Genomic DNA, 25,375 nt, shown 5'->3' with positions numbered 1-25,375 from the left:
TTTTTGGAACCAGGCATAGAGTGCCTTTTTAGATTTCTGTGGGCAGAAGCGAACATATGACAGACACCCGACGTTCGCTGCCCCGCCACCTTTGCTTTGATATTTGTCTTATTTTTCAACAAGATACTCGGAGTGCTCCGTGGTATCCCGGAGTCGTCCGCGACGATCGAACATTGGTTACCCGCCTCAACACGCTGATAGCCTTCAACTTCGTCACAAAGTCAAGGGTTTTGCGCTTCTTGACGCCGGCCATAGCTAAATGAGAAGTTGACAATTCAAGGAGTCCCCAATGGCTTTGCACACCACGCACACAAAAGAGAAATGCTGCACATGCAGTGGTATGTAGGTGATGCAACAACGTTATGAAAGCAACAAAGCACTTGCGAGGTGATGGCCACCTGCGAGTGCAACAGCAAAAGGCGCTAGCTGAGCTTTGGCCGGCTGATCGAATCTCGAAAACACCAAAAAAACTGAATAAAAGAAACGGTGGAAAAAGGAGAACATCTGCTCTTTCGTGTCTGCTCTCCAGGATAACCGGTACATGGAAAAAGCATGAAAGAGAGAAAAAGAAAAAAAAAAGCCGTTTCGCAAGTTAGAGATTGTGCAGTCCAAACCCCCTCGCCCTTACCTTTTTTCAACCGTTTTGGGTTTCGGCAGAGGTGTGGTGCCACGCGGAGGTCGCCAAGCAGTGCGAGTAACAAAGTGCGCCTTCGAACTCGAGCGTTAAGGTCGAAGGGGGGGGGGGGGGGACACCGAGTGTTCAAGCGCACTTTCCAGCTTGCGCGGCATTCAATATATCCGAAGGTGGATAAAAATACTATTCGATATAAGCCTGCAAACTTCTGTACTTTTGTAAACGAGTTTCAAGGGGATAACTCGCGAGTTTGATATACCCGAAAATTCTATATATATGGATTCGATATAACCTTGTTCGACTCTATTTATATGTAGTGGTACCATGGCCAGATAAACGCAACTAAGGCTCCTTGCATGCCCGATAAACTACAGTGCCATAGTTTTACACCTACCAATAATGCGCAAGTGTGTGGCCTGAAGCCTGTGTTTTCTTTTTGTTTTGTTTTTTTTTACAACCGAAGCTGCATTCACACATCATTTTCTAGCCCTCATGTTTGGGAGGATGCCAAGAGCATTTTGCAATGTGCTTGAAACAGAAAGCGGCACCCACTCTGAAATTATTCTGGTGAGTACCACGACAATAAACAGCACTCTGGAAAGTTGCACTAGCCAATCTTATTACATGCATTAGCATCCGAGCAAGACCAAATGATTTTGTACGTCGTTTTAGGAATAGGCAGAAACAGTTACACTTGCGCTGACATAACCGAACAAGCCACACTTTTAGAATGTGCATGATGTACGCACACATAGAAGCACAATGTGGCTAGCAGACGACGCACGGAGCAATCCACACTTCAGCACTTTGGCCAGTTGCCAGGCGGCGACTCGGCTCGATCTCGCGGTCTATACTCATACACTTTTCTGAGTAAATTTTGTCGTCTTGTGGTAAGGATCTGCAGGTGTTCCAATATAAATGAAGAATTGTGATGTGAATAATTCCTCTATAAATGAGATGTCCAATTAACTTCGCTATTTCATCTAGCGTCACCTCTTTCCAAGAGCCACCTCACTCCGGATAGGTTCCAATATATGCATACAAGCATATTTCTTTGCATTCTTGCGCATATCATATTAAAAAAAAAAAGGACAATATCGCGCCCTGTTCTAAAACGTTTCGAACTGCTCCGTAGCCAGGGCCAAGATGTGCTCAGGGGGCCTTCTCGTTAGGGGAAGCTATGCAGCCAGCACCAGCACACCGCGCCGCAGCTAAGTGTGGACTACGCATGTAAACAGAGTTGCTAAAATACTGTGCACAACGGTCAGAAGCTATATGCACTTGCGTCAGAGGAGACAACTTGAGGATGTAATCAAAACGAAACTATGAACGGCCGCGGATGTCTCAGGCTGACGCAAAACATCGTCGCCATATAACATGAAGCTGAGCTGCTGTCATCTTCGTCCTCACTCAATTCAGGTGGGGTGGCAAGACAATTTTAAGCAGTGCATGTGTTTTGCAGCGCTGGTGCGCACTCGTGCGCGCGTGACCACGATGTAATGGGAGCGACTAGGGGCACTAGATGCGACCCTGTGTCTGATATAACGATGCAAGTAGAACCAAAGCTGCTCGAAACTGGCAGAGAAGGTCACCTCGACACTTTAAACATGAAGAGGAAATAGTTTTTGTAGAAAAAATTTTCCCCGACTCTTAAGAACAGCTCTCTACTGAATAGCTGGCATAAATTTCTGGCAATTATTACTGCTCAACATAGTCAAATTGCGAAGCTCACACTTTAATTTAATATTTCGTTAGCAAAGGTTTTTTTCATACCAGAACTTTGATGTTACTGCAGCATAAACATGAGGCGCACGCACCTCTGTTCAGTTTGCCAGCCAATAGAGAGTTTGACTGGTAGTGTAAGCATGTTGCCCTTTACTGTTGTTACGGGAACGGCAAACTCTGAGCCATTTATAGTACTTAGAGGTGCATGCGGTCGTCGCACTGAAGGTCTGTTACTCAAGAGAACTTGCGCGGCCATCAAATTCTGCGTATTTACAAGTCTTTTGGCTCACCCAATACCAGCGGATGTATGGTAGATGCGTGGCCGTCATCTCCGCCACCGCCAGGATCATCATTGACGAAGCGGTTGTAGCCATACTGGCGCATCTGCGTCGCCCTCTTGGCAATCGGGTTGTTCTGTGAGGAGCGACGTGCGAGCTCTTGCAGCCGCGCCACCAGTGGAGGGGGAGGCTCATCACTCTCGGGCTGCAAGCCCAACAAGTCCGGTGGCTCCATGGGGTTGCGCAAATACAGTTCATCGATGGAACCCGGGTTTCCCCAAGTGCGGCCACTCACGTCCATGTGTCCCGTATGAATGAAGCTGCACCAGACAAAATAAAATTACAGTTCCCTTAAAGTTTGGGGTGAATCACAGCTTTACATGCATCATTTGTCCCATTTTCTAGCCAAGAATATCTGCTTCCTTTTAGCCATTAGAATAAAGTACTAAATGAGTAGCCGAAAAATCACGCATGCACACTGCCCAGCTGGCAGGAACCAATGCATTGAGGATGACAAGACCAAGACAAAATTCTCCCCGTAACAAAATATTGGATGCGAAGCATTTTTTTTGCATACTGCAGACACTTTAAGCCTGCTTTCCCATTTGCGCACCTGCCTGCCTGCCTGTAATTTTGGGCAAAAGTACAAAATTGCCAAAAGTAATTACGAGAGCCTGCTATGGCTACCACCTCATCTGTCAATCAACCATTTTCTTTCTGCAAGGCTGAATTTCTATCAGCTGGTACTGGTGTGCAACAACGATTTGCACAGCATGCATACTCAGTAGATCAGCGTGTGACTGATTGGGGCATATACATATTGTGAGAAGAGAAGAGCCTGCACCACTACTGTATCGCTGGTATGGGGCATATACAGTAGACATGCCAAGAAAAGAGTGCAGCCAATACAACTGGCCAAGATATGTGTGGACATACACAGATCATCAGTCCAATATCAATAGCTGATAGATACTAAGATCAATTTTGAAGTGCACAATGCAATGAGCAATGCAATGAAGTGCACAATGAGCACAGAATGGAGGAGCTTTTGACATGGACATCAACTTGGTTGTTTTGTAAACAACCACCTGTACGCCACACATTTGTTCCATGCTCTCTGTGTGTGCTCTCCACCTGTCACAGAGCACGAAGCATTCATGATATATATATATATATATATACATGAACAGGCATCCGCAGGCATCTTGAAAAATGGCATGAACCAAGAGAAACACTTGAACTGGCAAAACCACCTTGTAGCCCAAAGCTGCAACCAGAATGCAGGAAGACAAAAGAACAAAAAAAGTGAGTGGTTGCATGAGCGGCCCTTACAAGAACACACACGCATGCGTGTGCTTTTTGGCTGTGTTCATCAGCAGACGACAGGGGCATTTCAGCCAGTGAGCATGTAAGTCTTTTTCTTTTTACTTACCAGTTCCAACAAGCACATCTTTTGGAGAAACATAGGCCTTAAAATCGCATGCCCATTGGATTTGAGCACAAACCAAAACTGCCCCATAGCTGCCCATCATCATGACGTTTGCTTGCAGAATGACAGCACTATAACGACAGCACAGAACCGACTTGCAATCTGTCTCGTACCATCAATCTGTGTTGTGAAATTTTTAATGCCATTACAGCACTGAAGAGAAGATGTTGAGGTACGATAGTGATAAGAAGTTGCCCGACAGCAATAGTGAACGAAGCGCGGTAAATGAACGGCCTGTTCTCAAGTGATGGTATGAAAGATGATTGCACAACTTCTTTGTTCGTGGAAATTACATGCTCATTAGAAGCAGGCTCATTACTTTTTTATTTTTTTTTCATTGGTCACCAACAGGTGTGTGTTAGAATTGATGCTTAGTCTCTCTTTTTTTGTTTAGTGACGAAAACCTGTGCATGCCAGACTCAGGGGTGTGTTGAAATTCAGTAAATACAGTATTTATTTAAATTTACATCAGTTCCTGCGAGTTTATGCAAGGAATAGAAAACGAATGCACTTCGCACCCACACTCCACGAGACTGGGACAGAATGGAAGCTACACACACGTCTCTTGGCAACTGTTCCAGCACCAATTTTTTTGTGAGCCACCAGCATGATGTCACTCTCCATGAGCTTGACATTATCTAGCTGACTGAAACAGCGGAGTTGTGCTTTTTAAATGTTTTTTGCTCCTTGGCCACAGTTGTCAACGCAGTGCTCAGATGCGCAAGTCATTGTTTTTTGTAGTCACGTGGCCAACAGGTTTTAAAATAAACCCATCCATGGTCTCATTTTCCTTCGTGCTCTCTGAAACCAGAACTGCAACAAAGAGCTACGATGTCTATTGAGTAGATATTATGTACTATTAGCTACTACACTCGAACCTCCATATAACAATATAACGAAATATCGGTTATAACGAAATAAATAGTGGGAGACTAAATCTTTATTATCTTCATGTAATACGCAACTTTGTAATAATGAGGCTTGAGTGTAGTACTAGTAGGTAGCTCGTAATACTCAGAATTAACTACACTCAAACCTCATTCTTACGAAGTTTAAGGGGAGCCACAATTACTTCATTATATCCATTATTTCGTTATATCGATACGAGTTTGTGGCAATGTATGCTCAAATGGGCGCACACCTATAAGCATGCAAAAAAAGGAAACCGCCTTGCAGCCTGATCTACCGCTACGCGACCATGTGTGCAACGAAAAATAAACACAGTCGAATCTCATTAACTTGAACGCACTTAATTCAAACTTCCGGTTAATTCGAACTCCCGCTGTGGTCCCGTCAAAGCTATGTGTATTCCAATGGTCGAAAACCCCCTGTAATTCGAACGCGCGAGCACTTGCGACGATTAATTCGAACATACTGCGCTCCGAAAATGCTCTCAGCACCATGCCCAATCTCGCGGCAGCACCTCTCAACGCTGCGCACGAAGAAGGAAGAAAAGAAAAGGAAAGACTGTGGTGGATTGTTTGTTCTCTCTCAAATGCCGATCTGCGACGCGCCTGTGTCACGCTTCTCCCTTTTCCGTCTCTGCGCGTAGAGACCCTTCTCCTTTCAAGGCCATGCGCGGAGAGAGAGGAAAAAAAAAAAGAAAGCTATCGTGGAGAGTACTTTCTCGGTGCAGAGGGTAGCAGCGGAGATACAGCGTGGAGACGCAGTCATTGCCGTGGTCTTTAAAGTGTGTTGGAGATGGACTTAGCCGCCCGCTACTATGCTTTGCAATGTACCTGCAAAATCGATTGACTCACTGTAAGTCAAACCTGTGCAGACATGCATCACCGAACTTAACTTAATGACGGACGTCCTCTCATTTGTGAATAAATGTAGTCTTCTGAAGCTTCCCCATTGTGTGTTCTTATACGTGAGAAAGAAATCGCTTTGCACCGCGGCGCTGCTTCTCGGTCATGTTACCCACTGAGTGCTTCCTCAACCTCTCCTAGAAAGGAGGGCTCTCTCAGCCGCGCGTGGCGTGGCTGTAAGGTCGGCGCAGGAGTTTCGAAAGAGCCGCGCCGAATGAGCATCAAACTCCCCAGAAACACAATATACCTAACACATTACGGTCGGTTATTTTTATAGACCATTTGATAGAGAAATTTAGTTCGTTATATCTATCTATCGGTCAATTTTACTTCATTACAACGAGGTTTAAAATGCATGGTTCTCAATGGAGCTTTCATGGAAAACTTCATTTACTTCATTATATCCATTATATCGTTATATCTCATTAGGTTATAACGAGGTTTGAGTGTACTATGCACCTTTCATTTTCAACTAATTTACACGGTTTACTATTTAGAAAAACAATTTCGCATTGCAGTGCGGAGCCATCACAAGCCGCATCTACACTTCCCTTTCATGGTATGGTCTAGCCGCCACAACAGAGAAACTCGAGTGGCATCCATACTTGTCAGTATGCGATCAGCCAGCGTAGTTTGTAAGAGGTGCATGAGTCAGAAACTGTAGCAAGTTGAGTGCGATTGCCTGGCTTTTTTTTTTGGCAATTGATGGCAACATTCGCTATTACAGCGGCATTTTATAACAAACAAATGAGTGTAGTCATGTGCTATTTGAGAGGTGCATTCGCATGGTGCGCTCAAGTGCCAGTGTATTATGCCGGTGTGCCATTAATGGGGGCATGCAACAAGTGCTATGATGCACACAAGGGGCCGCAGCAACACTTTGCGCCAGATGTGAGCTCATGCACATGGTTACAACCAGTGTGCCAAAAACTTTGAGCAGTCAGATTGACATGGAACCCTCCCACTGCAATATATGAAACTATTGCACGTCTGAATTTACATTCACGTTAAACACCTCATGTTTTCGGTTCATGAAGGTCCATAAACTACTACAGTTGAATCCCTCTGCAATCAAATTTACGGGACACATGAAAGAAAATTCATTCTTGCGGAATTTTGTGGTAGTGAAATTTTCATCTATAGAACATGAATTTCAGTAAGATCTGATAATTATGACTCGTCCTTTGGTTTATCGAAACAGACGGCAGTCCTGGAAGCGAAAGTAACGCTCCTACGGGATCGTGCACTCATTGTAGTAATCTATTCTACCACCTCTAAGCAAGGGTTTCCGAACTGTCCCGCAAAAACATGCAGTAGACCACAAAATAACACTGGTCAACAAAACAACGCCACTCGCGAGCTCGGGGGTCTGGCTTGTTCAGGCACGTCATGCACACGTGACCTCTTGGTCAGATGCTGGAAAGGGTAGGGAAGAGATTTGGCGTGCGAAGGCTACGCGGGGAACAGGCAAGGGTTTTGAACTCACCTATTTTTAAACTTGTCTCGCGCCGCTACAAAAAAAAAAAAACACTGTTTTCTCAGCTCGTAATGAACCGATTGAAAATAGTTTTGTCACATAATGCTCCTCGTCGGCTACACAACAACTTCTGTGGTCTAACTAAAATTTGTTATGAGGCCTGGTGAGTGGCCCATTAGGATGATCACAAGGTGGCCATATAGCAAGTACAAAAACATTTCACGTGCATAACTGCTCGTGGTGTAAACCATGCACAGAATGCAGTCATATGCGAAAGCTTCACTGGCACAAGCTACTTTAAACTTGATAGATTACATTGTAGTAACCCACAATTTGAACTTCTCGAGTAACATCATACAATAAGCATACACTAAGTGGTTGAAGTATGCACTACAGGAAAAGAATTGTATTGCTATCACGTTAAACTCTTAAAGGGCCTGCAGATCATGTCCAATATTTTAAAGACGATAGTCTTTTTGGAGACCTTTTTTTCAGACATTTCGAGTAAGCGTGCGCATTGTGTGCAGAATGCCGTTGCGATAAACGATTCTGCCAAGTGCAGCGCTTGTTGCGCTGCTCGTGGCAGCGCTATAAGCGTCCCCCTAATTCCAAGAAACAATTCCTCCATTTTTCCAAACCTTTCTACCTCTGCGTGACGTGCCATGCCACATCTCTGACGGGCCAAACCAAATATGCTGTGATTGGTCGAGCAAAAGCCTGCGACTTCCGGTCAGTCTGCAAGTAGCTGTCCGCGCTGGTTGTTGTTGTTCGTCGTGTTGCCCGCAACACACATGGGGCACGATGTGTCCCCGCACAGGTCCACCGTGTCACTGATCCTTTGAAGGCGTGGGCGCAACGCAGGGTCCATACTGGCACAATTACAGCAGCCACGGTTCACCAACAAAGACGCAACTGATGGAGTCAACGGTTGGAGTCGCGGCAACCAGAAGTACTAAATGGTGTTTCAAGCAAGGCGTCAGCAATGACGTATGCAACCCGAGATTGGCAGAGATGCTCGGCGCAAGAGCAAAGTGGCGTGGGAGAGGATACCAGCGAAGGGAAGTGCAGGAGAGAGCGAAAGGTGTGGTCGTCATGGTTTCGATAATCAAACGCGTCTATTACTGCACCATTTTGAAAAATTCTCACGGCTCCGTGTTCACCATACACTCGTGCCCGATTTCCTCACAACAACCGAATTTCGATCGACCCCTAGGTGGTTTACCGGCCCTTTAAAAGTGAACCTTAAGCGGTCCACGAATTTTTTTTTCTTTCTCCCGTGGTTTGCAGTGAGAGAAAAAAAACACCTCATTTGGGGTGCTTGCCAGAAGCAACATCAGCAACCAGCATTTTTTGCTAGGTGGAACTTCTTCTAAAAATGGTTCCACGAAAAACACCAGCACATGTTAGGCATATCCTGTGAAAGACTGTTCAGTCAGCTGCACAAAATTCGCAACCACCACGTGACAGCAAGACTTTCTGAGGGCATTCTTGAAGCACAAACCGATAGTGGCTCGATTAAAAAAGCTTGGAATGCGCAGATGTGTACAGGAAAGGTGGTTTGTAGGCTCACACACATACGGCCAACAAGTGTGGCTATTCTTAAAGCTAAAGCCAAGACCAAGGAAGCGAACAGAACCGCCCACTGGCAGCTCATGTGTAACTTGAAGGGGAACGTGGCACTTTTTAATCGTGTTTACGCTTTCCTAGCTTCTAAAAGAAAACTGTCTGAAGGGCAGTAAAAAATATAAGGATGTCTACAACTTAACCAAAATTCTTAAAACCTCAAGTGCCTTGCATTTGAAGTAAAATCTCATGGTATAAATGGGACAAAACAAGTCGCTAAAAGTGGGAGAAATGCAGGAGCCAATACAAACTCCATTCTTTTCTAAAAAGTATTGGTGATACCAGGTGATGAAAGTGGAATCAAGATAAAACTGTAAAAGATTTTAAAAAATCACCACATGAAATTTCTGTCTAGCTTTAAAGGAAAACAGTGCCGAACTCATCAATACATTGCTCAATACAAGATAGTGCATTTCCATGTGGTAATAAGTATGTCCTTAATTTCGAAAGAAAGTGCTCGGCAACTGCAGTAAGGATTAGAGTTGAACTTGAACATTGTGTGTTCCCTCAGCAAGAAATGGGTCACTGAGAGGTAAAAGGCCCAGTTTACCTTCTGAGCCAAACGCTCAGAAAGTAACGGGATAACAGAAGGCTCAGAAGGTAACAGGATAACTGGCTTGTGTGTTTCGGCCCTGAATAAAACTTCAAGGTGACTGTTTCGGAGCCAAGACATCTTTAAGTCTGTCATGTATAAGCGAGTTACAGGAATATGCCTTAAGCACTTTCTCTTTCCTTCTTTTCTGCCAGCGACGCAGGGACAAACAAGGGGCAAGAAGCATCGCTCTTCTTCAAATGCTTACTTTCAATGCGATCACGAGTACACGTGCAGCCACAAGACGGCATCCACAGTAAATATGCATGTCATGACGCTGGAACTAGCTAATGGCTGTGGGCTTCGGTGTAGAGTGCAGTGATTTGGGTATATGGCATTACTACCAGAGAGATTCAAGAATTATAGAGGTGAAAAGTAAGATTTCTAGCTCACTTTGAGAATTGATTGCAGAAAATTCCATGCCCCCTTCCACAACATAATGTTTGGCTCAAATGCTTTCGAAAGCCTCAACTACCGATCGGCTGCACTGTTTGACCATGCTGAAAAAGCTTTGCAGGGTGTCTTAATAGGGTGTCGAAATGCTGCCTTTTCACAACGCATACTATCACGAAGGATTACATGACAGTGGACACACTTAAAGTCCACCTAATTACACTGGATTGGAAGTTTGCATCATCAAAAGAAAAGGTTTGTGGACCAGTGCAGTCCTTACAAGCACCTGGTAATGGAGTTTTCCGGGTGCAACTGTAGTACCAGAATACAGAGCCTAGCTAAATAGGGCCCGGCAGCGAAATTCTGGGGGAATAATGTGTAAGCATAGTGTTTACAATATCCCATTGATCCATGACGTGTCCTTGAAAAGGTGGGACGACACCTGTCCTACTGTCTCATGAGCCCACCAAGCAGCAGCCCTTCCTCACATGACAAGGTTCAGCAGAGCAGAGGGGCATGTATGTGAAAAACATACTGGTGACACTCATTTCCCGCACAGCGTGCTCCTGCTGTGCTGTACAAGCGACTCTGCCTGTCGCATACACTAACCATTCTGGCTCCTTTCTTAGTCCGTGTAGATTAAGGTAAACACCTCAGGTGTGGCAGAGTTTCCACCGATATATAAAGTTGCTGCTATGAATCGAGGCAAGCTACAATAACATGGTGTCACTGAATCCTGTAAAATATACATTCACGAATTCCATCTACGTTTCGGGTTTTCCTCATGCAGCATGTGCCTTCTCTTCTTGCTTATTCATGTTCTTCATACTGTCCAGAGCATCAATCTTGTAATTCTTTCATTCGGCCCTCAATTTCAGGAACATCTCTGCCACATTTTTTTTTTGTCTCCTTGCCACTGGTACCATAGTAGTATAAAACTACGAAAAAAAAATTTTGGGGGCATCCTTCAACATAAAGTGTCAATGTCCATCACAACGGAACATGTACAAGTGCTTGTTATGTAATACAGTCGATTCTGGATATATCATACTCTGATATATCCAATTGGCTATATCGAGCAGTTGAGAAATTTCACTGAATTTCACATCCAAAAGTATAAAACCGAAGCACCCGTACATCAAATTCAAGAACAACGGAAACTCTGCTATATATCGAACTCTGCTTTGCACCAAACACCAGAAAGTGCATTCTTCCTAGCAAATATTGATCAATTTTCCGACGCGCTCTAACAAGTTGCCATCACTTTAAGCATGCAGGTGACAAAAGACGATGTTATTCCATCCGTTTGTTGTGCAACACTCGCGAGTCTACCAGTATGTTCGATGCGCGGTCTGCAGGCCTTAACGCGCAGGCATATTGCTTTCCAAAAAGGCTGATTGCCAAGGACACCTATATGAGAATGCGAAGTCACTTGGCGATCAAGTTTCAATGTTTGCATTCCTTTCCTTGTTAGCGCACAGTGGCATGCAAGCCTGAGAACCATGGCCTTCGATATGTGCAACCTCGTGACGTTGTTTTCGGTTTCAAGACGCATGTCTCGGAGGCTATGCTTTTTCTAGCTTTTCGCATCAAAGCCGCTGAAAGCGGCGACTGCAAGCTACAAAGCCACAATTGACATCGATGTTGCCAGCAGGTCAACCGATGACAATGGAGCGAACTCTGCTTGCATTGTCTATCGCGCCTTGTGGACTTGTGTACTTCTCACCTCGTTACTGACAAATTCTCATTCGGGAGTTGAACTGAGCCACAGCCTCCATAGGCTCTGACTGAATGTTGAGCCACATGTAGCAATACAAATTGTGATTGGCGCTTGGAGCGACGTCAAGCAAAGCACCGTCGTAAACTTTCCTTGCGGGCCAGCTGAGGATTTCGGGTGCATCATGACCACTGATCTACTTCATCGGTGCAGCTACTTCATCGGTGCAGACGACGACGTAGCTGTTTTTGACTGCTTCGATGCTGAGATCATGGCTGCAGTTTCCAGAGCTGCGGAGTGTACCCGTGCTGTTACGTATGTCATTGCTTTTGTAGCCGCTGCAACCAACAATTTGTCGCGCTACCTTGCATCGACGTTATGCATCAATTATCGCTGTTGTGACCGAATTTGCTGAATTTCCTTACTTGTAAGGCTTCAATGATACTGAGGATGACTGGAACTTGATGGGGTGCAAGAAGCAAGACAAGTTTACAAACTATTTTCGTGTGAAATAAAGTGCACTAACTTGCAGTTCACACACTGCTATTCATTATACTGTGAGTGAATCATTATGTCAGCACTTGTAATGATTTCCAAGGCCTGAAATGCTTTATTTTGGCCTTAAATACACATATTTTGTATTGTGAATTATCAATATATCGAATTATGAGATATATCGAACTCTTTTGCGATACCCTTCGAGTTGGCTGAAGTTCCAATTTTGAAAGAAAATCAATAGTTTCCCGCCAGAACTACTTCTCTCAAAATGCCCGAAAATAGACACATACACTAAATCTAAAACTTTAGCTATCTTCCATGATAAAAGAACAGTTATAAAATATTCCTAAAAAACAGTATCAGCAATACCACTCATTCCATATGCGTGAATATCTATATATTTTTTCTCAATCTTCTAGATGTTTTTGAAGTTGGCAGCATTAATTTATAGCACTGATGGCGAGGAGGAGCAGTTGAAAAAGATTTGTCCCATTGTCTTTCAAAAGGCCAATAGGAGTCGACTGTAATCTATTTATCACATACGTATGCACGTGTTTTTACTAATGCAACATATCCAGTTGTGATGGAATAGCAAGTTTAAGGTCCAGGACCACTCAGCTTAAAAATTGAATCGAGCCATGAGAAAGAGAGAGAGCATGAGTGAGAGAGAGAGAATGTGTGTATGTGCACGTACGCACCCGCACAAACTAACACATAAGAATATTGTCGTGGTTCAACGTAAGCAGTTCACCAAGGCGTTGAGTCCGAGAACCGACGGCATGTGTTTTTATGCAGGAGCTAAGAGCAAGAGAGCTAAACAAAAGCACGTCGTCTTCTTCAGTGTCCCTTTTCACGAGACTGTTGGTGCGCACATCGTCTTCATTCTCTGTTTTGGACGCGAATTTGCCTCCTCTTAAAAGAGCATCGTCCCGATGCTATAGCTGAGCCAGTGATTCCCGCATAAAGTAACTTTGTAGAAGTGACGGTGCCTCGCAGAGTCCCTCGCTGACAGATGGCTTAATGCGCACTGCGTGCACAAGTTCAGGTCGGTGCTGGCAACGCCTTGTACAGTTTGGGCTATCCGGGACGACTTCGTAGGTAACGTCACTTAGTCCTCGCAGCACTCGATAAGTTTTGAAGTACCTTCTGAGCAACTTTTCGGATAGTCCCCGTCTTCGTACAGGCATCCACACCCATACCCTGTCCCCGGTTTAGTACGTTACAGGTGTATGATGTAGGTTATAGCGGCCTGCGTCGTACTCTTGCTGTTGGTATATTCACAGATGTGCGAGCTGCCTGGCTCCCTCTGAGCGTTGAGTAAAGGTGTCAGCACTCGTTTCGTTGTCATCGCATTTGTGTGGCAGCATCGCGTCCAACATCGTTCTTAGTTCTCGTCCGTGAACAAGACTGAATGGGGTCATTCGTGTGGTTTCTTGTTTAGCAGTATTGTATGCAAAAATTATGTAAGGGAGACTCTCGTCCCAGTTTTTGTGTTCGATGTCCGCATACATTGAAAGCATGTCTTACAGAGTTTTGTTGAGTCGTTCGGTCAACCCGTTGGTTTGTAGATGGTAAGCTGTCGATTTGCGATGAATAGTACCGCTGAGCACCAGCACATGAACTAAAAGCACGGCCGTGAATGCAATTCCGCGATCTGTTAAAACGATCGATGACGCACCGTGTCTCAGCACAATGTTCACTATGAAGAACCGGGCCACCTCTTCTGCTGTACCTCTCTGGATGGCTTTTGCCTCGGTGTAGCAAGTAAGGTAGTCAATCGCCATTTTAACCCAGCAGTTACCAATACTAGAGATGGGAAGTGGGCCCGAAAGGTTCATTCCGATCTGGTCAAATGGTGTTGTTGGGATCTGGACAGGGTGTAGCAAACCGGCTGGTTTCGTTGGAGGTGACTTGCGCCGCTGGAAATCGAGGCAGGTTCGAACATGATGCTTCACAGCAGCGGTGAGTCTAGGCCAGTAATACCTCCCTCGAACTCTGCTCAGTGTGCGCGTGTAGCTTAAACGTCCAGATGTTACCTCGTTGTGGCATGCTTGCAATACCTCAGAACGAAGAATGGTAGGGACGACAAGCAGGTAGGTGGACACGTCTGAGGAGAAGTTCATTTTGTAAAGGACATTGTTTCGCAGACAGGACGACGATAGTCCTTTTGCAAAAGCTTTGGGCGCATTCTGGCTTTGTCCTTCTAAATAATTAATCAAGCCAAGTAGCTCAGGATCGTCATGCTGGTGATCTGCGATGGTTGACGTGTCGAGGATTTCGAGCAACGCTGTCACGTGGAGCACAAGCCAAATGGTAAAACCTTAAATTTGTACAGTCCGCCTGGCGTCACGAAAGCGGTTTTTTCACGATCCCTGGGGTCGACTTCAATTCGCCAATATCCGCTCTTTAAGTCCATGGAAGAAAAGCAACGTGCGTTTCAAACCCTGTCGATCGAATCATCTATGTGAGGAGGTGGGTACACGTCTTTTTTTGTAACCTGATTTAGCTTTCGATAGTCCACACAGAAACGCAGGCTGCCGTCCTTCTTCTTGACTAGAACAACAGGTGATGTCCAAGGGCTTTTCGACGGTTGAATGACGTCATCTTCAAGCATTTTTGTTACCTGCTGTTCTATCGCTTCTCGTTCTTTTGAAGCCACACGGTACGGATTTTGATGGATTGGTCTAGCCGTGTCCTTTGTGATGATTCGGTGCTTGGTCAAGGACGTCCGGCCAACTTTCGAGGTCGACGCAAAACAGTCCTGGTAATCGGCTAGCAGCACAAGCAGGCGTTCCCGCTGTTGCTGAGTTAAAGAAGGGCTGACGTCAACGTTAGGTGCTAGGTCATGTGGGTCTTGTGTAGGTGTTGCTTCGAGTGCTGAAAAGCAGTCACAAACATCTGCAATCTCGTCAAAATGTGCCAAAGTTGTGCCTTTTGGAAGGTGCCGTCGCTCGGAGGTGAAATTGGTCAACAGCAAGTTCGTTCAGCCGTCGGTGACATTGACTATTCCTCGTGCTACGGAAATCCCGTGCGTGAAAAGCAGCAAGGTTAGTTGGTCGGCGACTCCTTCACCGTCGAATGGTACGTCACATGCTACTGAAACGAGGATACATGATCGAGGTGGCACGACTATATTGTGGTCTTTGAGACGAAAGGATTTGTGCTCTGGTGATGCAGGATAAGTCAGACGAACACTCTCGTAACAAAACCACGCGGTCCGGGGTGTTGATTATTGTGCCATGCTCCCTGAGAAAGTCCATTCGTATAATTAAATCTTAGCAGCAGTCTGGGAGAATGATGAAAGCCGCGACGAAAGAAGAATCTCTTATGCTGATTTTTGCTGTGCATCTTTCAGTAGGAAGCGCCTGCTATTCTTATATGTGGTCCTGTCCATGGCGTTTTTACTTTTCTAAGATGATCAGCCAGCTTGTGACTTATTATGAAAAAATCAGCACCTGTATCGACTAAGGCCGTCACTTGCTCTCCACCAATAATTACATTGAGGTCGGCACTCACAGTTTCGTCGTTGTTAATATTCGTCGGCGTCGAGTCGTTCTGTAGCGGCAGTACTGGAGACTTTTTATCGTCTTGCGGTCGGGCTGCGACCTTACCCCGAAAGGTCACTGCCTTTAGTTTCCCTGATAAGGGCTGGGGGACCTTGTTCCTCGAAAGTTAGCAAAAGTATGTTGATTCGGTGACGATGTCTGAGCAGGGGATGGAGAGCGTGACCTGTGGGCAGAATCAGGCTGGCGATTAGGAAGCGACTTGCAATATTGAGACCTCGTTGTTGAAGGTCATTGAAAACTAGGGTTGTCATGGCGAACAATGTAGTCGGTGCTGGCACAGTGACTGTCGCACCCTGGCCGAGACGGGCGAAGCGATGTGTCGCCGTATACCAACAATAGCGAGCTATATAGCCGGCACCACCACAGTTGAAGCAGAGAGGGCGCCTATCGACAATGCGCCAAGCATCCGTTCTGCGAAATTGTGGGCGTACCATGTCCTCTTGTGGTGGTGAGTAAGGCGCGGCAAGTGGTGGCTGGTGGCATGAAGACATTGGAGACACGGGGCGATGTCTGAAAGCCTCCTGCAATGGTTGCGACGAAGGTGCAGCTGTAGGCGGCTGGTAGTATGATGTAATATACGGGACGGGTGGTGGACGGCGACAGCGTTGGCGTAACTCAGTTGACACTGCTCGCGACCAAGATCAGCTGCTGAAAAAGCGTGCCCAAGTTCGGCACGAAAGATTGTGGCAACGGCGGTCACTGGTGTATCCACTGGAGGAGTCCAAAGCTTCTGAATTTCTTCTCGGACAACATCTCTCATTAGGTCACGTAGGGAGCCCTGATTGTCCAGAGTCACTGAAGCGGCGTTGATTGAGGTGGTAGTGGACAAGCAATCATACTGCCTTGATCTTTAGGGCAGAGCATACTCATTTAAAGCGGCTTCTCTTATAAAATCGGCCACGGTAGTTGGGGTATTGCGCAAAAGTCCAGCGAACAGTTGTTCTTTCACGCCGCACATAAGGTAGCGCAACTTCTTTTCCTCGGACATATTGGGATCAGCCTGATGACATAGGCGTGTCACGTTTTCTGCAAACATTGCCACAGTTTCGTTAGGTTTTTAAAGCCTTAACTCGAGCAACTGCTCAGCCCGCTCTCGACAGTCGACGCTAGCAAATGTGTCAATCAGCTGCAGACGAAACTCACCCATGTGGACATACGGCCTTCTCGATTCTCAAGCCACGTGTGAGGGCTGTCATCGAGAGTGAAGTACGTATGGGCAAGCTTCTGTTGAGCATTCCACTGGTGGATGTCGGCGACGCGTTCGTAATGCTCAAGCCAATCTTCAACATCTTCATGTGGGGCACCACTGAACCGATCAGGCACAAGTGGCTGAAGAAGTGTTACCTGGGCTGGATTGGAAACGGGGCTGCCTTGTATCCCTTGGACCACCTGTGGCTGGCTGGTGGAGGCCATTGGCAGAGGTATGTAATGCCTGGTAGAATGTTTGTCGAAGGAGGTCAGCTCGGGAGCGAGGCCTAGCAACCGCTGACTGAAGCGGTGCACTGGTGTCATAACAGGTGGCTATGTGTCGGGACTTGATGAACGGCTCCCAGATGGGGTGTTGAGCATCAGCAGGCTTGCAACCCAGCGCCTCCACCAGTGTCGCGGTTCAACGTAAGCAGTTCACCGAGACGTTGAGTCCGAGAACCGACGGCGTGTGTTTTTATGCAGGAGTCAAGAGCAAGAAAGCTGAACAAAAGCACGTCGTCTTTTTCAGTGTCCCTTTTCACGAGACTGTTGGCACGCACATCGTCTTCGTTCTCTGTTTCGGGCGCGGCAATATATTTACAGAGAAAAAATTTGCCTCGTATATGCATGTTACACTGCAAATGTCGTCGAAAGACGATAGTCTTGCGTCTTGAGAGAGTGAACAAAACGTTTATTTGATGTTCTGTGCAAGAAAATCGGTGAATGGTATTCTGGAGGCGCTGCGAGTGTCTCGAGCGTGCAGCGGAGGCGAACGAGCGCATCAAGTCACGTCACATGTGAGACATGAGCACTATCTGGCAGTTATCTTGAAAAACAAAGTGCACGACGTGCGCGCCCGTCTCGGAGGTGATAAGGTAAAGAACGCAAGGCGACGGGTAGGTGACACCACCGTGTCGTCTTAGCAAAGCATTGGAAACAGTTGCCTTTTCTAACAAGCGTTGCATGGTCAGCGCAGTGTGATAAACGCTACGGTCCTTAGAATTACTTATGTATGCATTTTCTAGTGAAAAGACACACATACAGAATATAGATGCATTGTTATGGTGCCTCAGATATGCGCAATAATTGCTTTTTAATTGACAATCACACAAGTATGAACGCTTGAGAAACATTGGTGGGCGCTGCGGATGGGATCGACCGTTTGGGGTATCATTTGGTGCCGTTTAGGGTACCGTTAAGAGCGAACAAACAGACAAATGCACAGACAGACCAACATTTTTGCATCGAAGGTCCCCAAGAGAGACTATCGTCTTTAAAATTACATCTCCCAGTTAAGGGAACTGTGAGTAGCATGCGAAGCAGCACATGGGTCGACTTAAGGTTCCCTTTATCACCGGCACCTTGCCTGATGTTGACCCATCCTCGCATGTGGGGAACACCATGAATTCACTGTAATTTCTATTGCTGTTAATCACCTCGAACTGTTGTTAGAGCACGCCCCACGGGAGCATGTGGATTCCTCGCGTGTCTGCAGACTCTCGTTCCCCGATGCCATCCCGTGATTGCTGAGAGAGTGTAAGGAGGAGAGACCACAGCCTATTACACGGCCACTTATGCAAGCCCGAAAATGTTAGTACCCTACGTGCCAGCACATTCTGACTAGGACACAACATGTTGGTTGCTCGTGCATCTGCAGAATCTCGTTCCCCAAAGCCATCACATGATTGCTGACGGAGTGTAAGGGGGAGAAACCACAGCGCCTTACCCAGCCCCATACACAGGTTGAAACGCACTAGCGCGCGAATGTATTCCGGCTGTGCTTGGGTCAGTTGTTGCGCATGTGCAGTGAGGGTGGTCACGCTGCACACCACCAGATTGAACTCCACCACCTTAAAATGAAAGTGTTAAGAGTAACACATTGGTTAGTATAAAATATGCAGTTTTAGCTTTACTAATGTCCCTCTAGCTGAGAAGCACCTCACCGTGTCAGTTTGTTCTACACCAACGGCAGATTGCTCATGAACGATGTGCCATCTGGCTTGTTCACATCCTCCATGTTAGTCGGCCCACAACCATCTGCCGCTGCAGCAGTAGTAGAAAAGTTCAGTGCAGGTGGCTCAACTGCTCTAAGCAACCATGTTTGTCCCGGCAGCACACCGGGGTCATGCCAGCCACCCAGAACAGCAGCTGCAACAGCAGCCCACCACCCACTGGAACTCGATTAACTGTGTCCCTGTGTCTATCATCCTTCCAGAATCCAGGAACAGTCCAGAGTCGAGAGGACATCCCCCAGTTCCTCGGACCGGACTTCCAGCCTAAAGCTGTCTGCCCTCGAACTCTATTATGCACTTTTCGATCACATGTTATCTTCTTTGTTGTCTGCTACAATGACCACACGGTTTCGGTTTTGCTCTTTCTGTCCCAACAGTGTAGACCAATAATAATGTAAGCCAGCAGAGTGATGAATATCCTCACTATGTGTGGTTCCACACTATGAACAAAAAGAAAACCCTTTACAATAGCTACACCTGTGCAAAAAGTCTAGAACAAGCAGCCATGGCTGTCCGAGAATTGAGGCATGCCAGCTGAATGTTTGCGACCATTTATACAGTTAAACCTGGATATAATGAAATCAATGAATTTCCCGAAAAATTCGTTATAAAGAGGATTTCATCGTATGCAGGTACAGTACAAAAATTTGGAAAACAAGTGCAAATAAAAAAAAGAAAGACTAAAGGGGAGCTAGCCTAAAACACTTATTTTACAGTAAAAAAAATGCATTAATATTGCAACAGCAATTATATGAACACACTTGGCGGGTTTTTGTCGTCCCCACCATGTTTCGTAACAAGTCCAAACTCGTCGGAGCAGCATGTTTGATTCTGCTTGGCTTGTTGTGCAGGTTGTATTTTTGATCCGACCGCTGCCATGTGCCGAACAACCCGCTCATTCTGGGCCTGCGCTGTGGACTGCCGATTTATCGCACAAGTGGAAAACGCCTGCACGGACTGATCATCTTTTCATCGACTCAGCGGACGGGACACCGAATTGGCTGCACAACTCGGTGACGTCGACCATACAGGATATAAAGTCTCCGGTCGAGCCCTGTCCTTTCAGAGGGCACGGCGGCACTCGTCGGAGCAGCATGTTTGATTCTGCTTGGCTTGTTGTGCAGGTCAGTTTTTACAACACGCTTTCTGGATTTCGTTCAAGTTCATACACTGTTATAGTGCTGCCGTGCCCTCAAAGATGTATTCATGTTGTCATAGATTGCTGGTCTGTTTTTCTGCTCCTGTTATGTGGCGATGTGGAAAGTAACCCTGGTCCCGAGATAGAACAAATGTTGAAGGATATTATGCTTCAGTTAAAAGAGCTAAAGGAAGCGGACACAAAGCGCGATGCCACACTTTCTGAGGTAAATGCAAAGCTGTCAAAACTAGACGAGGTTCTGAAAATATCGAAGGAAAATGAAGAAAAGATACAGAAGCTGGAAGGAACAGTACAGCGGTTGGAGAAGGTTTTGGCTGAGCAGGACCGGAGACTGAATTATTATGAAAATCGTTCACGCAGAAACAATGTAGTCGTCTTCGGAATTCCTGAGGAACCAAAAGAAACTAGGCAGGATCTAGAGGATAAGGTTTTGCGTAAGGTTTTCGGCGAAACACTTGGTGTTTCCGTTAGGTCTGTAGAACGAATTCACCGAATAGGAAGGCTGCAAAAAGACCGCCACAGGCCTGTTATCCTCCGGCTGTACGACTACAACGAAAAAATTGAATTGTTCAGGAACTGCCCAAAGCTCAAAGGTTCTGAAGTGTCAATCTCCCACGATTATTCTCAAGCCACACAGCGCATAAGAAATAAGTTGTGGCAATCTGGATTACAGGACAAGCGTACTGGTGATAAGATGCAATTGGTGCATGACAAGTTGTTTCTAAACGATAACGTTTATGGGTGGGACGACACAGCTGGTCGCAGGGTGTTTCTACGTAAGTCTTCCCGCGCGGAAAAATGACAAACCCAAAATAAAACTGAGCATGCGCAAAAGGCTTTCCGATTGCTGTGCCTGAATGCCCAAAGTGTATGCAACAAGCAAGAGCAACTCGAACACCTTTTGCTTTCTTACGACCCACACGTAGCAGTAATATCGGAGACATGGTTGCACCCTCAAATTCCAGATAATTGCATATTTCCTCCTTCACACACATGTTATCGGAAAGATCGTCAAACAAGAGGGGGCGGAGTTGCTATCCTTGTTAAACGCGAGGTATCGTCCGTTTCCTTGCCTGATGTTAATAGCTGCCACGAAAGTGTTTTTTGTAAAGCTGTAATTGCTGGTAACCCTATTATTATTGCGGGAGTCTATAGGCCCCCTGGCGCCCCACCGGCTTTCTTGATAGACCTGTACGAGCACTTAGAAAAATACCGAAATCAAAACATCATTATTGCAGGTGATTTTAATATGCCAGGCATGCATTGGGAATCGATGAAATGTGGTTCTATTGATGTGCAGAGTGCTGAAATATTACTAGACATGTCGCTTGCTTACTCTCTTACGCAAACAGTCCTTGATCCTACGCGCGTGACAAGTTCAGCTTCTTCAATACTAGATCTCGTTTTCTGTTCCTCAAGTTTTGAATCCTGTATGGCAACAGTTTTAGATGGCATTTCTGATCACAAATTGGTCAATTTCAATTGTTCTTTACCTCGTAGAACAAGGTCATCTAGACCTGAGCCCGTAGTTGTAAAACAGTATTCTGCTGCAGACGATTTCCAGATTGTTCACTACCTAGAAGAAGCTTTGCTATCATTTTGCGACGGCAGTGTTAACTCGCTATGGACACGATTCAAATTTTATTGCCACTTCTGCATTCGCAATTTCGTTCCAGATAAACTTAAAAAAGTTGGCCGTACAAACCCCTGGATAACGCGCGATCTAATTCACCTAAAACGCAAAATTAAAAGGCGAAGAAAGCAAAAAATAGTTAATGATGTAGTGCTGCACGATCTAAGAGATACTTTAGCATCCAAGTTGAAGGAGGCTAGGGAACATTATTACACCGAGACACTAGGCCGCTTTGCGGCAGAGAGTCCACGAAAATTTTACCAGTTCTTGCAAAACAAAGACAACCGTATCCCTGATGAAATAATGAACGGAGAAACCACTGTCACAAATAAAAACGAAATGGCAAACGCATTTAATTCCTACTTTCAGAGCGTTTTCTCAAGACCACAAAACTTGAGTATTATGACGGTGCCAGGTCCTTCAAGCCTAATAAATATATCCTTGGAAGGGGTGACAGAACTATTATTGCGGCTAGACGTAAAAAAATCGACCGGCCCTGACGGTATACCAGCTGTTTTTCTAAAGAGGTATGCTGAAATTATAGCTAGATTCCTAGTAATAATATTTGATGTTTCGATTAAAACTAGTTCAGTACCCGACGATTGGCTGCTAGCACGTGTAATTCCGGTATTTAAGAAAGGTAACAGATTATTAGTCAGTAACTATCGACCAATCTCCCTTACCTGTATTTGTTGCAAATTACTTGAACATATTATAGCGAAATATTTAAATACTTTTCTTGAACAAAATAAAGTAATTCACAGCGCGCAACATGGCTTCCGACGGGGATTATCTACCACCACACAATTATTAGCAACTGTTAACGAGTTCTCCAAAGTTCTGGACAAGTCTGGACAGGTTGATGTCATCTTTATGGACTTTTCCAAGGCCTTTGACAAGGTCCCGCATATCAAGCTAATAGATAAGATGAAAATTATTGGCATTCCTCCGGAAATAATTAACTGGGTCATAGCATACTTAACGAACAGAAAACAGTACGTAGATATAAACGGTTTCACCTCTGGTTATTTGGGGGTGTTATCTGGAGTCCCGCAAGGGTCAGTTCTCGGGCCTATACTATTTAATATTTATATTAACGATTTAGTTCAAGCCATCCGACCTGGCGTGTCTGTTAAGTTATTTGCAGACGATTGCATAATTTTTAATACCATAAATTCTATCTCTGACCAGCATGACTTGTGTGAGAACTTAATCTACATAAAAGAATGGTGTAAAAAGTGGGAAATGGTAATTAATTTAGAGAAAACTCTATATTTATGTCTCAGTAACAAAATCCGAAAACTGGAGTTTACTTATAATGTAGGTGGATACGCTATCAGGCAAGTAGAAGAATTCAAGTACTTGGGCGTAACGATTACATCGAAGCTTACCTGGACAGCACATATTGATGATATATGTTCTGCTGCCAGGAGAAAATTAGGCTTTCTAAAATATAAATTGGGTCGTTCTTCTAGTTCACTAAAACTTAGAGCCTATAAAGTCTTAGTTCGTCCTTCTCTTGAATATGCCAGCATTGTGTGGGACCCCCACACAGCTGGTAATATACAGAAAATAGAAAAAATACAACGATTAGCTGCTCGATTTATATACAACCGGTATAGATGTCGCGATTCGCCGTCAGCCCTGTTGCAGGATGCGAACCTCCAACTTTTGGCCGATCGAAGGAAAACTGCACGGCTTAACTTTTTCCGCCTTTTATACTTTTCCAGATCAGGATTGCACGCACCAGATTACATAACACAGGACACAACCAGGTCTTCACGTCATAAACATAGTCGTAGCATTACACCTATATTTGCACGCACTAACATTTACAAGTATTCATTTTTCCCGAGAACTGTCTCTGATTGGAATGCTCTGCCCCATGATTCCCCTATGCTCAACACGCCGAGATGAAACTATACCCTTTTTTTGTTGCTTAAGTCTGCTTCTTTGCCTGTATTTGTCCCTTGTTTTTCACGAGTTTTTAATGTACATGAATTTTGTTCTGCAGCGAATGTATACTGCAGCGGAAGTGTATGTGTGTAGAAGAATTTTGTACTGTATTGCCCTCTCCTGCATGGACCATACTTGGTCCGCAGTATGTGATAAATAAATAAATAAATAAATAACATGCCCTCATGAGTCGAAACTATCACGAGCGGGTAAAAGCGCGCGAGTGCTGCTGATGCAGCGATCAAATGAGCTGGCCCATCCTTATCGCCTGGAAAGTGCGTAAGATAACATCTCGCGCGTGTTAGAACTGCCATTGAATGCTCAAACAGAAAGTAGACCACCCATCTTAAAGGAGCATGAAACAACGTGAAGAAGGGGGGGGGGGGGGGGGAGCTCGAGTAGCAATAATGAACTTCGATTTTAAAGGCAGTCGCGATCGCTGGTGTGCTTGCTATCTCTGCGAGTATCAGTGGGGCTTCAAAGCGAAAAGACTGTGTAAAAAAAGCACTTCTTTCTGGAGCGGCCGCATTTGCTCACAAGAGCATTTTGTAGTAGTACTGCTATATCGGATCCAAAAAATTTGCCTGCCAGCCTTATTTATAACATTACTATTTTTGCTATCACCTTCATTGCATGGCATTGCTAATCACGAAAGCTACCAGCCTGCGAACTCGCTGCGCGGCGCAAGACGGAAGCGCGTGACGAATCGACATTTGAAGATTTGTCGTCATCGAGGTCTCAAAAAAGTTTCTATCATTGCCTAATCTAATATGCCCTTGGTAGTAACGACACAGTTCTTGGAAATTGAGAAAAGTCGCAGTTTCGCCGCAAGGGCAAAGTAATGAATGCGATAGCAACAACTTGCAAATGTAACCCTGAACGGTGAGCAGATCGAAACGTGCAGCCCACTGCTCATGCACAAATGACACACAAAAACAACATACAGAGGACGAGAGCAAACTAACAATGTTTAGCGCTCGACACTTAACGTGCTGTTTAAAGAAAAACGAGGCACGAAATATCATCACAGGTAAAGATATGAGTGCGAACTTACAAGTGCCCCAGTTGTTACTTCACTGTGTTTGAAAAGCGCACTCTTTCCACAAACTGCACCTGTCCAGCGGGCGAAGTCATCTTTATGCGCCCGGCAACTAAATGCAATCGTTTCAGTAAAAGTCGAAAACGTGCGATTCCCACCACCACAGGATAACAATGCGTGCACACAAACATGTACCCCCCCCCAATTCGCAAAGCGAAGTGGGCGTGATGGCAGATAAGCGCGCATCAGTGCATCGTGACAAGCTGGGCGCCGAGTGTCGGCCTTTTTTTTTTTTACAGCAAAAGCTGTTATGAGATCACAACTCAGGTCATGCACAGTTGCCCGCCGCTGCCACCACCGCCGCCGGTGTCCATAATCACATCGCACAAAATTTTAAAGAAACCTAGCAGCACCAATGACACAGTGGGGCTCGAACCCGGGCCCACTGGGTGCCAACCCAGTATTTTACCACTGAGCCACACCGGTGCTTGGGACTTGTTGACAATCTTGCCTTGGGCAGGCTTGATGTCGGGAAAGCAATCGTGTTAATACGACTTATAGAGCGTTTTAAAACAGCAAAAGAAC

At 45.4% G+C, this 25,375-nt stretch overlaps 1 protein-coding gene across 4 annotated transcripts in view; it reads right to left on the bottom strand.

The window, feature by feature from the left end:
* The window catches only part of Ack (activated Cdc42 kinase), a 302,026-nt gene that overhangs the window by 215,938 nt on the left and 60,713 nt on the right, over positions 1-25,375 (bottom strand). For all 4 annotated transcript variants that reach the window (XM_075896334.1, XM_075896335.1, XM_075896336.1 and 1 more), the window contains exon 4: positions 2,650-2,957. In XM_075896334.1, coding sequence (XP_075752449.1) covers positions 2,650-2,957 — 308 coding nt within the window. The remainder of the gene's footprint in view (positions 1-2,649; positions 2,958-25,375) is intronic.

This window comes from Rhipicephalus microplus, chromosome 5 (assembly GCF_043290135.1).
Source record: "Rhipicephalus microplus isolate Deutch F79 chromosome 5, USDA_Rmic, whole genome shotgun sequence".
NCBI classification, from domain to species: domain Eukaryota; kingdom Metazoa; phylum Arthropoda; class Arachnida; order Ixodida; family Ixodidae; genus Rhipicephalus; species Rhipicephalus microplus.
The sequence above is the reverse complement of the archived record's forward strand: the minus strand, read 5'-3'. Positions and strand labels throughout refer to the sequence as shown.